Source organism: Galleria mellonella, unplaced genomic scaffold, assembly GCF_026898425.1.
Source record: "Galleria mellonella isolate WM207_F2 unplaced genomic scaffold, CSIRO_AGI_GalMel_v1 utg424, whole genome shotgun sequence".
NCBI lineage: Eukaryota > Metazoa > Arthropoda > Insecta > Lepidoptera > Pyralidae > Galleria > Galleria mellonella.
In genome coordinates this window covers 3228176-3241776 of record NW_026442097.1, presented here as the reverse complement: position 1 = coordinate 3241776, position 13601 = coordinate 3228176, and the positions used below count along the sequence as shown (strand labels likewise).

At 29.3% G+C, this 13601-nt stretch overlaps 1 protein-coding gene across 4 annotated transcripts in view; it reads left to right on the top strand.

The window, feature by feature from the left end:
* The window catches only part of LOC113515349 (histidine decarboxylase), a 37254-nt gene extending 24762 nt beyond the window's left edge, over positions 1-12492 (top strand). The window contains exons 10-20 of one of the 4 annotated variants that reach the window (XM_031914494.2): positions 295-365; positions 1769-1788; positions 2034-2354; positions 2822-2920; positions 3638-3716; positions 3987-4151; positions 4801-4908; positions 5553-5723; positions 6257-6394; positions 7137-7178; positions 7504-7641. In XM_031914494.2, the coding sequence (XP_031770354.2) occupies positions 295-365; positions 1769-1788; positions 2034-2354; positions 2822-2920; positions 3638-3716; positions 3987-4151; positions 4801-4908; positions 5553-5723; positions 6257-6394; positions 7137-7171 (1207 nt within the window). In that variant the 3' untranslated portion in view covers positions 7172-7178; positions 7504-7641. Of the gene's footprint in view, positions 1-294; positions 366-1768; positions 1789-2033; positions 2355-2821; positions 2921-3637; positions 3717-3986; positions 4152-4800; positions 4909-5552; positions 5724-6256; positions 6395-7136; positions 7179-7503 lie in introns of all 4 variants that reach the window. The other 3 variants (XM_031914492.2, XM_031914495.2, XM_031914493.2) reach the window with 3 other exon arrangements.
* The last annotated feature ends 1109 nt before the right edge of the window (positions 12493-13601 follow it).

Below are 13601 nucleotides of genomic sequence, written 5' to 3'. Positions count from 1 at the left end.
GACCTTCGATACATTCTTGGATAATTATTGATGAATTAGCCATGATGAGGCAACTGACCTACCATCCTCACCTATGATCACTCATCGGTATCCTGCCTATATATACGGAGAGCACAGGTGGGGGCTATCAACTCTATTTACATCCATAATAGCAGTTCCATCAAAATCGGTTCAGTAGTCTGATTTTTAAATTAAAATAACAGATTTTGCCACGTCTGAAGTTAATGGGGTTCTTTTATTTTAGATTAAAATCTATTTGTGTGATTTTGACACGACCATTTGTCTTTGTTTCAGGGTCAAAGATAGTACAGCACTTCATAGAACATTTAATGTGAACCCCATTTATTTGAGGCACGAGAATTCAGGTAATTTCTGTCATGCCACTTTTAGACATTATCTATACTATTAATTAGTAAAAGGGGGGGGGGGAGGGATTGTTAGTAATGCGGACTACCAGTCCAATTACTAGCAATATGTCCTGTTAAGTTGAACTTCTCGCGCTATATACATATACAACTTAGAATGGCAAACAAGCTGACGGTCCACCTGATGGAAAGTGGTAACCGTCGCCTATAGACATGAGCAGTACCATGGACATAACAGAGTACACTGTTTCGCCCATGATACCTCCTATGCGTTGCCATTCCTGAGGACTCAGGCGTTATTCCTCTGTACCCAGTAAATTCACGCCATATCCCACCCTTCAAACCGAAACACGGCCATGCAAACACAACTGCTTCACGGTTGAAACACGAATGGAACAGAGGTACCCAAGCAATCGGCTTTTGTATAAAGTCTCCATCTGGTAAATACCATCGTGCTGAATTCCAGGTGTATTCATCACGATGAACTAATTGACCTGCCTTTTCATTCTCACCAGTCGTCATTTATAATGTTGCATGTTCTTGTAACTTGTAAGTTTCAATTTTATCTACACAAAATTTGGCGAACATATAAATCTAAATTTTTTCCTCAGCGGAGTCGAAACGACGTATGAATTAATGAATAAATTTTTATTTACTAAATATTGGTGATGGGCAGTAGCAAATCTTAAAATTAATTACAAATGCTCAGGAATATTTACCGCTATATAATAATATAGCCTTTATTCAGATCAACTTAGTACATTAAAAACAAACATAAAATAAAAAGAAAAAAAAAAAAACTTAAAGTAACTTATTCTAATAATTGTTTCTTATTTATTTTTTGAAGATCTGTTTGCCATTTGGCAAAGGCCTCCTCCAACCGTTTCCACTCTCGCCTATCCTGAGCCACTCTGTCCCACATTTTTTCTGCCACTTCCCTAATGTCATCATCCCATCTTTTTCCCTGTTTTTTTTTTTTTAATTACTAAAGCAACACAGTCATAATATTACTATAAATTACAATTGTTAATAATAAGTCATGTTATGTTTTTACAGTAAGTAGATAGACTCTTTATTGTTTCCTCCATAAGATTACAATAGTAAACTTGTTAATACAAACAATTACAAGAACATTTACACTAAGAAAACAATTGGCGGTCTTATCGCTAAGAGCGATCTCTTCCAGGCAACCTTTGCATGGAGAAGACTCATTATAAACAGTTTGAGTGGAGGCACGAAACTCTGTTCGTTTTATAAATACATATAGAGATATATATATATATATATATATATATACGTATAATGATGTATATTTGTAATATTGAACTTGGTTTTGTTAAAATTTATTTTACATTATTTCATAAAAATTGACTGTAATCATTTTATATTCTTTTTATTTACAGGCAAAGCTATCGACTATATGGTAAGCTATTATTTTATATTTAATTAATTTATAATTTGTTCCAATCCAATTTAATTCTATTTAATTTCAATAGATTGGGAATTAACTAATTAATATGTTTCATTTAATTTCTATTAATTTTTTTAATTACTTTTTTGTTCATAATAGTAGTTTAATAAATTCTGTTCTATTCTAAATTTGTATAAATAATGTTTATTTACTTTTTATTTAATTATTTACTATCAATGTCTCCATTTAATAATCAGTTGGGTACGCAAAAAGCAAATACTCGAAGAAAATTTCGCACCAAAGATGATGGGGAAAATTTTGATAAATCACCAAATACAAAAAGTGATGCATCAATTGTTAATGAAGTTGATAATGACAAGCATGCTATTATGAATGGTGATCTCAAAAAAGCTGATGATGTTGAAGTTACTGATAGAAATAAGGATGTGTCTGATGATAAAACTGACGATACAAATGACCTGTATAATAATGAAAGAAACCTTCATGGATACAACAAGATATCGCATGGATGTGGAAAAACTATACAACTGGAGAATCCTGATAAAAAGGAGATGCTTGTAAGAATTTTAAAATTAGGTGATGGGTTAATTTGTTGATAGTGATGGTGATTGGAAATGATGATTAATACTAAACGTTTTAAACTTCATCATTTTATTATATAAGTTATTACTGACTAACATTTTTGTCTTCATTTCTCCATTTTTCTTTTACTATATATAAAGAAACATACAATTCTAGGAAAAAAACCTCTTTATTTGTATATCCAAATCTGTTTATAGCTTTCTTTTATCAAACACACAAGCGATTAAAGATTAATTTTAAAAATTATACAACAAAACTAATAATTGTTTGTAAAATAAACGCATGCGATTTTTATAAAGCACGCTTGTATCTGTTATGAGAACTTGAAAAAATCCAATAAAATTAATAAAATTTTGCTTGTTTAAAAAGTTAATTTTAAGTACATTGTAATAATTATTTTTCATTCTTATTCCATGCTTATATATCATCTATATGTTTACAGCATTGGCAAATACCATTGAGTCGACGTTTTAGAGCTTTGAAGCTATGGTTCGTATTGAGGAATTATGGTGTCTCCGGGATTCAGAAGCATATCCGAGAAGTTAGTATGATCATTATAATGTCTTGTGTTATTCTTTTTCCTTTTCATTTATAACTTTTCTCTTGTCGGAGCAACTAATTCATGCATTCTCTTCCAGCCAGCTCTATCCCAAGCCATATTATTGATCTTCCTATACGATATAACGTCTAGTATTTCCTTTATATATTCCATGTAGTTATTTTTCGGTCTTCCTCTTCCTTTTTTGTCTTCTATTTTCCTTCTAGTATACTCTTTAAAAAATCGTCATGTATTATAAAGGGAATTAGCATTTTGCTTCTTCTATTGTTTTTATTAATGTTCTTTTCTCATTCACCCTCAATCATTATCAGTCTCGAATTTATTATCATAGTTTTTTGTTGTTACTATTATTTTTGTCTTCTGTATCGGTCTTAATATAGTCATGTCCTCAGTCACGTCATATAACAAAACTATATATATACCTTATATCGCATAGATCAACAATATAACTTTGTGTTTCTACTTTAACTAGTTCATCTTTGTCTTTAGTATCATTATGACTATGAATATTTCTATTATTTTTAAAGTTATTTTCTTTTCATGTACACGTATCAACTTTATCTCATTTCTTTTCATAATGTGCACGTGCAGACTTTATTTATCCATTTTATTTATATCATTTTTCATTTATTAAGCTATTTGTTACTTTGCATAATTTAGGCGAAGAGATTAAATCTTTATTTTTTTTTCGTATTTCAGAGTGTCCGTTTAGCTCAAAAATTTGAAGCCCTAGTTTTAGCTGATCAGAGATTTGAAATTCCACAACCAAGGAATTTAGGTATGTATAATAGACTAATATTATTGCTGCGCAACAAAAGCGAAAGCAAATAAAATGGTAACCCCGTCGTATGCGTTATCAGCGTATGCTGGCGATACAAAACTGAGATGAGATAGGAGAGGGTGAAAGCAGGTTATTTAGCCCATGGAGATAAATTCGATAATAATTAACTGCAATGGTTTCTAATGGGAACCACATGGAGGACGACCTGACAAGTTTTAGGTGGCCTATTTACAATTCTAATTTGCATAAAATTATATACAATTTTAGGTATGGTTGCGTTCAGATTGAAGGGGGATAATGCACTCACCGAGCGCTTATTAAAGCGGTTGAATGCTCGTGGCTTCATACACGCAGTACCAGCTTGCTTCAAGGGCATTTATGTGATCAGATTCACAGTGACCTCTCAGCGGACTACCAATCAGGACATCTTGGGTGAGTTACTTCTTTATGGGATTTTTGTGGTGCAGTATTTGGTACTGTTTTGAATAATTTTCATAATTTTGCATATTTACGAGTATATAGCTCGGGCTTTATTCTGGTTTAGTTCGTTTTAAGAATCCGTTCTATGTTTCTATGGGTGCTCTACACTTTGCCCTAAGAGTTCTCTGGTAATTTTTGTATGCTACCTTAAAATATACGAAGGTATCTGATGTGATTTATTGAAGGATATGGATTCATTTAATCAAAATATAAATTTAATTATACACATGGAATTAAAATTTTAACAACAACATACAATTCATACAATAACACAATCATTTAATAATTCAATTAATAAAGAAACCAACTAGAAGTACCACTCCTTTCTAACCTATAATCCAATAACATAAAACAGGTCGCCCCTTTCTTTTCTATGGGTGTCGTAAGAGACGATTAAGGGAATTTAATGGTTGAGGGATGGGCAGCAGCGTCCCCCTTAAAACGTCACCAAAGTCTTACTGCGGTTATCAACTCCAACCAGGGCAACTACTAGCAAAACCCCATCAATAAGGGGAGGCCTATGTTCAACAGTAAATAGTTGACGTCAGATATGATGATGATGATCTATTTATTAATGTTTTGGTTCCTTTTTTAATTTCAGACGATTGGAATGAAATTAAGACGGTGGCAAAGGAAATACTTATAGACGTATTTGGTTCGGAGAATGGTAATATCATTGTACCAAAGAAACCAAGAATTTCCTTGAAAGGTAAGTACAGTATAAGATATACAACAAGACGTACAATATAATTAAGGTTGCCTGGAAGAGATCGCTATCTAGCGATAAGGCCGCCCATTGTTGCTTCTTTCACTTGCTTTTATGTAATGAAGTTTATGTGATTAATTATTAATATTGTTTGTGTACATACTGTTAATATTTATAATCTGTATCACTCTTTGAAAGGAATAATCAAGAGTGTGAGTGAGTGTCAATTCATTCATTCGTATATTAAGATCATTAACAATTTGAATCAAGTACTAGAACAACTTTAAAGTTTGTTAATTAAAATTAATTAGTAGCTACTGATAGACAGATAGATAATTTATTTTCATTACTTACAACACAAACAATAACAATACAAACATACACATAATATAAACAAACACAGTAAAAAAGATAAAAGAATGAAAAATTAAAAAAAAAAGCAACAAAAAGAAACAAAAAGCAAAATAAATAAAACAACAATTTCCTTCTTTCATACGTGTATAGCACAAAGTGGTCACAACTCAGTTTATTGCTTTGCCTTCAAAAGAGCACTGATATTCTGTTGTGGCCAATAATATCTATTGCTACTAATTCGTTTTAATTAACAATTGATAATAAAAAAATTATAAAATTGTAATCATTTATAGAAACTCGAGAACTTAATGCAACGTTTGGAACCAGCCTACTTCTCGCCAATAGTCCAATGAGTCCAAAAATCGTAAATGGCACTCATGCAGCTATTTGCGATTATGAACAAGTTTTGACATCTTGCGCGCAAACCTTCGCCCAATTGAAGATGGAGCCAAAGGATAGTCCTGGTAAGTCACTAAGTATCTGCCATTTTTCTATCTAAAGGGCAGTGGAGTCTCTGATATAATGGATAAGGTAAGGGGGCTAAATAATTGGGGTTAAATACATACCATGCCTGTGTATCTACATTGGTCGCTTATTCGTATAATTTTGCATTATTTATAACAATATTTGTATTCATATTTCATTACAATATCTACAATAAATTTTTCACTTGACATTTTATTTAATTTTAATATCAGTGCAAGGGGGAGACTATCGTTCAATTTTCACGTGTCAAAAATATCACAAATAGGATAGTATCCACATACAATATCCACAAACACCATAGATTATATGATATCTGCGAGATGATACTTTACGACTATTCTGTGGTTTCCATCAGGTGTTGGCCATCAGTTTGATTGAAAACAATATAAAAAAAGTTTAATTCCTGTGTTCATTTCTTTCATTTATTTAAAGAGCATCTTGCATCTACTAATGTACTGTTTCAACATTACTAACACCACGAACCATTTCACTAACAACACTAACATAACAGAGATGCGCCGGCGCATCCGTGGCATCAAAATGTGCGGTAAGAAGTTCTCGCTTGACTCCTGCATGGATATGGTGCAGGGTCTGATGATGGAGCAGCCGTTGCCGCTTTGCTCTGAAGACGTGGAGGATATATCAAATGGTACGTAAAGGTTTCTAATGGTAAATTAGAGCTAATTATTGCAAAATACAATGACATTGCTTGGAATGTCTATAAGAGATGGATCATTTATTAATTTGCTCTTTATTTACGCATCAGTTGAAGAATAATACAAAAATATACACATAATTAAATTACGTGCATTAAACGTTCGTGTCGTTAAAGTAATCTCCTTCAGGCAATCTTTGAGTGGAGAAGAAAAGAAAGAAGGCCGTAGCTATTTTGAATATAATATAAAAGTATGTTAAATACTCGTATATATACTGCTTATAAATATATACATACCTTACATACTTAACTAGCTCCAATTATTGTCTATGCAAATTAATAATTATGATATTTCTAGATAGAGCAATGATTTCAAATGTGCTGTCGATTATGTCTCAAGACAAGTTCTTCTAACTATCTATAGAGATAGGGATATGTATACAATAATGAATGACAGATGACTGCAATGATGATGATGAAGTTAATATAAACATTCTTACAACTGTAATTTTAGATATTTATTGTTGTCCCTTCTCTGTTAAATCTCTTCCAAAACCATTTAGTAGTATTTTGAAATGATAAGAATATGAAAATATAATGTAATTTTCTGAAAGAATAAACACAGTTTCTTGCACATTTATGTCAATAAGTATAAAAAAATATGTATAAAATAATTCAGTAAGAAAGAAATGGATTTTTTCGCTATATTAAAATGTTATATCTATTAATGTTCTAGAACATGATACTGAAGCTGTTGATGCCCTACATTAAATCAGAGGTAATGATGACACTGATATTTTGGTGGAGGGTATATTAACAGATATAAGAATTATAATTTTTAAGTGTAAAAAGTAACATAATAAAATAATATTATCCAACCATAATCTTATACTATCTATCTATCTATCCATTTAAGAGCTGCGCTCTTGTCGGTGGAGCTCTTGCCACTCACTACGATTTTCAGCGAGTCTCTTCACCTCTTGATACGACACGACACCAACTCCTTCCTTGATCTGCCTGATGTAACTATCTTATACTACGAACAATAATATAATAATTTAATGCAGCATTAAACGTTTATTTATGAAGCTTCTTAAATCCAGGATCGAGCCCTGGCGAGAGATCATCCCTATCATTATCACCGGTGACATCTAGCGGCACTATCAAACAGGACTCCAACTCTGATTCAAACCAGTTACAAGTACCACCAACACCATCAAGACAATACCGGTCCAAATCTGTTGACGTATCTCTTACAGGATTAAAGCTTGACGATGCAAAAATAACAATAGATATGAAAAATAGTGAGATTATTATAACACCAACTGGTTCAAAGAATATACACGAATCTGTCGATAATCAGAAGGCTGTATTGTGTGATATTGAAGAAAAACTCAATATTGGTGACAAAATTACACAAGCGTTTGAAAATTTCCAAGACGGCCTGCAAATGTTAAGCGAATATCGACAGAATAATATAGAGGATAAGGATGATAATAAATCGGATGATTGTAATGCAAAATTAACTATTAGAGGACCGGGGAGCTACATTAAGAAGTTGATCCAACAATTCAGTGAAGGCCCTTTCGAAACTGAGGACCCCAAGCCTGAATCTGAAAGAGGTATTTCAACTCAATCGATTAGAGACAGAGCCGATGCGATTTGTAAAAAATGTTTGCACTATAAGGGGAAGATATCTAAGTAAATAAAATATTGATTTAATTTTATTAAGAAAAGTAGACACTGGCTGGAATATTTGAAATTAATTAGCGACTTACTCGTTACTTCAGTAAAAAATGTTACAAATATTTTCGTTACCTACAGCAACATGCATAATTACAAATTCTTCTTTATTTAAATAATCAATTGTTACATTTTATGGATTTTCAAAAGAAGAAAGTTCTGATCTTCTGGGTTTTGTTTTGCGACTATATTTGCAATTTTGAACTGTTTTGACAACAATTCTTATTTTAATCAATAGAATTTACCTACATATTGGTCTCAAATTAATTTTGTGACTATTAAATCTGCCGTTATTCTTTACAGAGCAAGAAAATGCTTGGTCTGTAAATCTACTTTTAAAAATTTATATATAAACACGCAATATTGACAATGTAGGTTTTATTTTTGTCAATTTTTTTTTTAATATTTTAAATTTTAAATTTGGAACAAAAACACTGATTACAATATTATTGAATTTATTGATGACTTATTATTGAAGGGTATCCACGGAATGTCTTTTCGTTTATCGATTTGTTTACGATTGAAGATTCTTTTGATTATTTTAAAAAAATATTGAAAGAGCTGTATTTATTTATTTATTTATGCTTTATTGTACACATAAATTACGTTGTTATAATGTTTACATAGAAAATGCTGTAGTTTATTTAATATTGCGCACGATTTCTAAGAAAAGTTAAAAGTAAATATGAGATTTCGAGTTAAGAACCAAGTGCATGCGGAAAGTTGTTTTAACTAGAGAATATTTATATTTTGTACAATTTCACATATTATTATCGCTGGGTTTCGACTTAGTATCACAGTTATCATGTCAATGGTTTATTATTTATCACAATCAAATAACATCACGTTTCCATAAAGATGTTATATTATTTAATTTTATAATTTAATTTTAATTTTAAATAAATCGGTGCATAATTACATATCTTTTATAGTCTATTGGTGCAATTTACTTGGTATCAGAGGAATACGTTTTTAGTTTAATCTTTAAGATAAAAAATTATACAAATAGTATAATTTTTTGACTTAATTTTTATACTAGGCGTAGTCAAGATCAGTTTTTCTATTATACTTCCTTCCCAATCTTGCACACATATCAATCATAGATAAAGTATTGCTAAGGCATTTAATATTAAATAAATTAATTATAATATTCTTTAAATACATTTAATTTAAATTTTAATTATTAAATTCTATTTAATTTACTTTACTTGCCCCTATATAAAATTATTTATATTAAATTGAAATTATTTAATAATTTTAATTGAGTTATGTTAATTTAATTCTCATATAGTACCTATTTTTTATTTTAAAAGCATTCTAAAATCTTTACACTACATTGAGAAATGCACAATTGGGCATTTTAAAATATTTTCCATACATATTTAGACAAAGGTACTATTAAAAATTATATATTCCTAGCACAATGTAGGGAAGAGAATAATTACTCAATCAAACCGGTAGTTAGTTTATGACACGCTAGATGGCGCATACGTCAGACTTAATTCAGTTTAAAGGGAGATTGAAAAATTACGACAGATAGTTCATGTTGTAATTGGAATTGTACTCAGCTCAGATAGCTGAGATATACTATATGTAGCTGAGTTTGAGTCATTTAAAAAGTAAAACTGGTGATAATGATAATGGAATGATTAACTTAAATGAATTGCAGAGAGTCAGTGGATGCAGGTAGCTCAGGACCGTTAATCATGGCAGTCTATGGGGAAGGCCCATGTTCAGCAATGAACAAGAATGGCTGAGATGTCGATAACAATGATTTGGTAACCCCGCTTGCGCTATTGGTTGATTAGCGGAGCATCAGTGAGGGATGATATAAGATGATGAAAATAAATCTGTTGTCCCATCTTGGTGTATTCGTTAAGAATTAAGCACGGTGGTTTCCATAGGAAACTACGTGGAGGTCGACTTGAATGAATATATTGACTAACGACCCCATTGCTAGCAAAGCAATAAGGCCTTTAGTCTAAATTACTAACAATCCCTTCTCCCCCTGTATCTAGTAGTAATTAACTATGCTATTAAACAGTGTTATTAAAATAAAAAAACTAAATAATATATAAGACCTCGGTGGCTATTTAAGTAATTCAGGTTATTAAACATTTTATTATTATTATTTGTCTATCATAATATGTGATGTGTGTAAATTATATAAATTATAAAAATTATATCGACTTTCTATCTATAAATATAAATACCTACTATAGGAACACTATTCAAATTTCTCGCGATCAGAATCGCAGGTTACAGCTAGTCTAGTTTATTCTAAATACAACATCTCATTTGATAAATAACGAAATTTAATAATCCTTACTTTAATTAATATGAAATATTAAATTTTAATAAATTCTGTTACAGTTTAATAATTTAAAATGTTACAAAAAACATTTAAGTTTACTTAATTTTATATATATAATTTAAATTTAAACTGAGTAAACTTCTAAATTACTGGTATTAAAGTATTACCGAAATGTGTATTTAGCAATAATGTTATATTGTATAGACGATGTTTAATAGTGTGGTGTATAATAGAAATAAATATATAAATAAATTAATCGTTAAAAATATATTTTTTCATCTAAAATTTGCTTTAGATATACAGTTTTTGTGATTTCCAATTAGAGTTTTGTCTTTTATATTCTTTACGTTATACCAAATTTTTCTTGCTACTTCATACGTATAATTTTCAAAAATTTTTGATTACTAGATTTTAAATTAGACCATCAGGAATACAACTGTGAAAATACATATAATTCGATGTAGTGGTTTTTGTATGATGCCGTATATAAACATACATACAGACAGACACGTAAAATTTCTGAAATTTATTGTTTTGGCATTTATTGGTCTCGTTAAGTCGTTACAGTTTTATTACATTAGTAAGATTATGTACATTTTTTGATGATTCTTGGTGATTAGTACAGATCATCAGGAATTATCATTTGAATCTTTACTTAAATGACGTACATTTATCTTAAAATTTTGTTTAAAAACTGTTTTAATTTTAGTTCTTTATTATTTTTATATACACGCTTTTTTGTACATTAAGAATTTAATAATTAATGTTTCTTAATAAATGAAATGTAATCACTAGTTTAAATAGTTTTAAGAATGATATAAAAAAAATGTAATTGATGTTGATAATGGCTAAAAATGTTTATAATATGGCTTAAAATGTTCACTAAATTATAATAATGATATTGACTGTATAATAATCTACATATTTTATGAAAATATAATGAACAAACTTCTTATATGTAACTTATATACATTATATTTATTCATAAATTAATGCACAATGTCGTATTTAGTTACTATATTTAATATTGTAAATGATATACTTAATTTAAAGCCATTTATTTATTCTATTTTATTTATTGATTTATTGATAGTAATTTGATTAAATAAAGACAGTTAAAAATCAATGATTATATCATATATCATATTTTTATATTTTTCTTTTCCCCTTAAAAAATTACAAGGCACTGTTCTTGTACTTGATTTAGCTATTCTTAACTGATGCATTTAATTTTTATTTGTGTAGGTATATTTATTAAAAAAAAACATTTCATTTTCTTAGAATATTTATTATAATTTTTGTATTATTTATCTGTTTGTATTATTGTTAATAATTTTAAATTTTTAAATATGAATTTATTTATGTACAGAATGAGTGTATACAAAATATTTATTTATTTAACTCTTTTATAAGTATCACAATGTTATACGCATGACATAATTTTATATTTATATAAACTCTATTTCATTCTGTAATATAATTGTTTAATGTTACAAATAGTTTAGTTTCTGTATCATTATAAAGAACATTAATATATAAATAAAGAAATATTAGTTTGTTAAGTGAGTAACCGGTGTACCTATGTATGTATATGTATATGAAGATATGTAGTATTCATTTTATATTAGTTTACATTTATGTATATTTAAGTAAATGTTATATTATATATACTGCTGTGCTAAATCAATAACACATTATATTATGTATATATCTATAAACTTAATATATTTTTACTTATAAATTCATATAAAATAAAATATATGTATTTAAATGTTTAAATAAATGTAGTAAATATTAGGCTAGTAATGTTCATACGTGTGTGATAATAATTATTAAAAAAAAAGTAATTAATTAATATATAAATATAATTAATCTTTAAAATTTATGTTCATTTTTTATCCAATATCTACATATATATGTAAACGACAAAACCATAGTTCATTAATATTTATTTACATATGTATATAGATATAATTAATCTATTAATAATATAAATTTTGATTACTTTGCAATATATTATGTTTTTGTTAAATTTTTATTGTAATATGTTTATTTAAATCTGTGTGTTGTAAAATGAAAAATGTTATAATATTAGAATGTTCAATCGAATATATATATACATGTTTGTTATAAACATAGACACAAAATGGCATAAATGTATTAAAGTGTTTAGTAGTAAATATATAATATATAAATGATGGCAAATTAATTCAATCTTTCATTACACCTTACCTAATTATCCCCATTGTTGGTGTAACTCTTCTAATTTTTGTGTTGGATGATTACCACCGTCAACAAATAACGCATATAAGTATGGAAACTTGATAAGTCGTCAGGAACGGTAACATATGAATAGTACTATGGCGTCACAGTATATTTTATGAAGTCAATAAGATTCGAATGAAAATAAATAGGTTGTAAAATTTATGTTTATGGGCAACTAGCTTTTACCCGCGTCTTTGTCCGTGCGACCGGGATATGTTTATTGACCTATATCTTTTCAATCCCATATAGCACATGTATACCTAATTTCATAGTAATTGGTTAAGCCGATAAGGCGCTATAAGGTAAAAAAAAACATACATTTATCTTTATAATATTAATAAAGATGCTTACCACTTTCTATCAGGTGGGCTGTAAGCTTGTCTCTTATTTTAAGTTGCGTGAAAAAAGAAGTTTTTTTTTTATTATTCTTATTTTTATGACACTTAGAACAGCAAATAGTTTGACGATCCATCTGATGGAAAGTGATAACCATGACCTATATACATGAACATTGCTATGTGGCCCCAGCGTAGAATGAGCCAGTCCTTTTTTACCCGTGGGTGTCGTAAGAGGCGGCTAAGAGAATTTAAAGATCGAGGAATTGGCAGCAGCGCCCCTCTTAAACCATCACCGAAAGCCTAACTGCAGTTGTTAACCCGCCTGCCAAACGTGGCGACTACTGGCAAAACCCCCCAATAGGGGTAGACCTATGTGGGCAGTTACCAGCTAATATGATGATACACATGAACAGTACCGAGGGTATTACAAAATACACTGTGACAACTGCATAGTAGTGAAAAGGTTTAATAAATAATGCATTAAATATTTATGTAATACAATGTATTATATTTAATAAATGCATAACAATTGCAATTATAA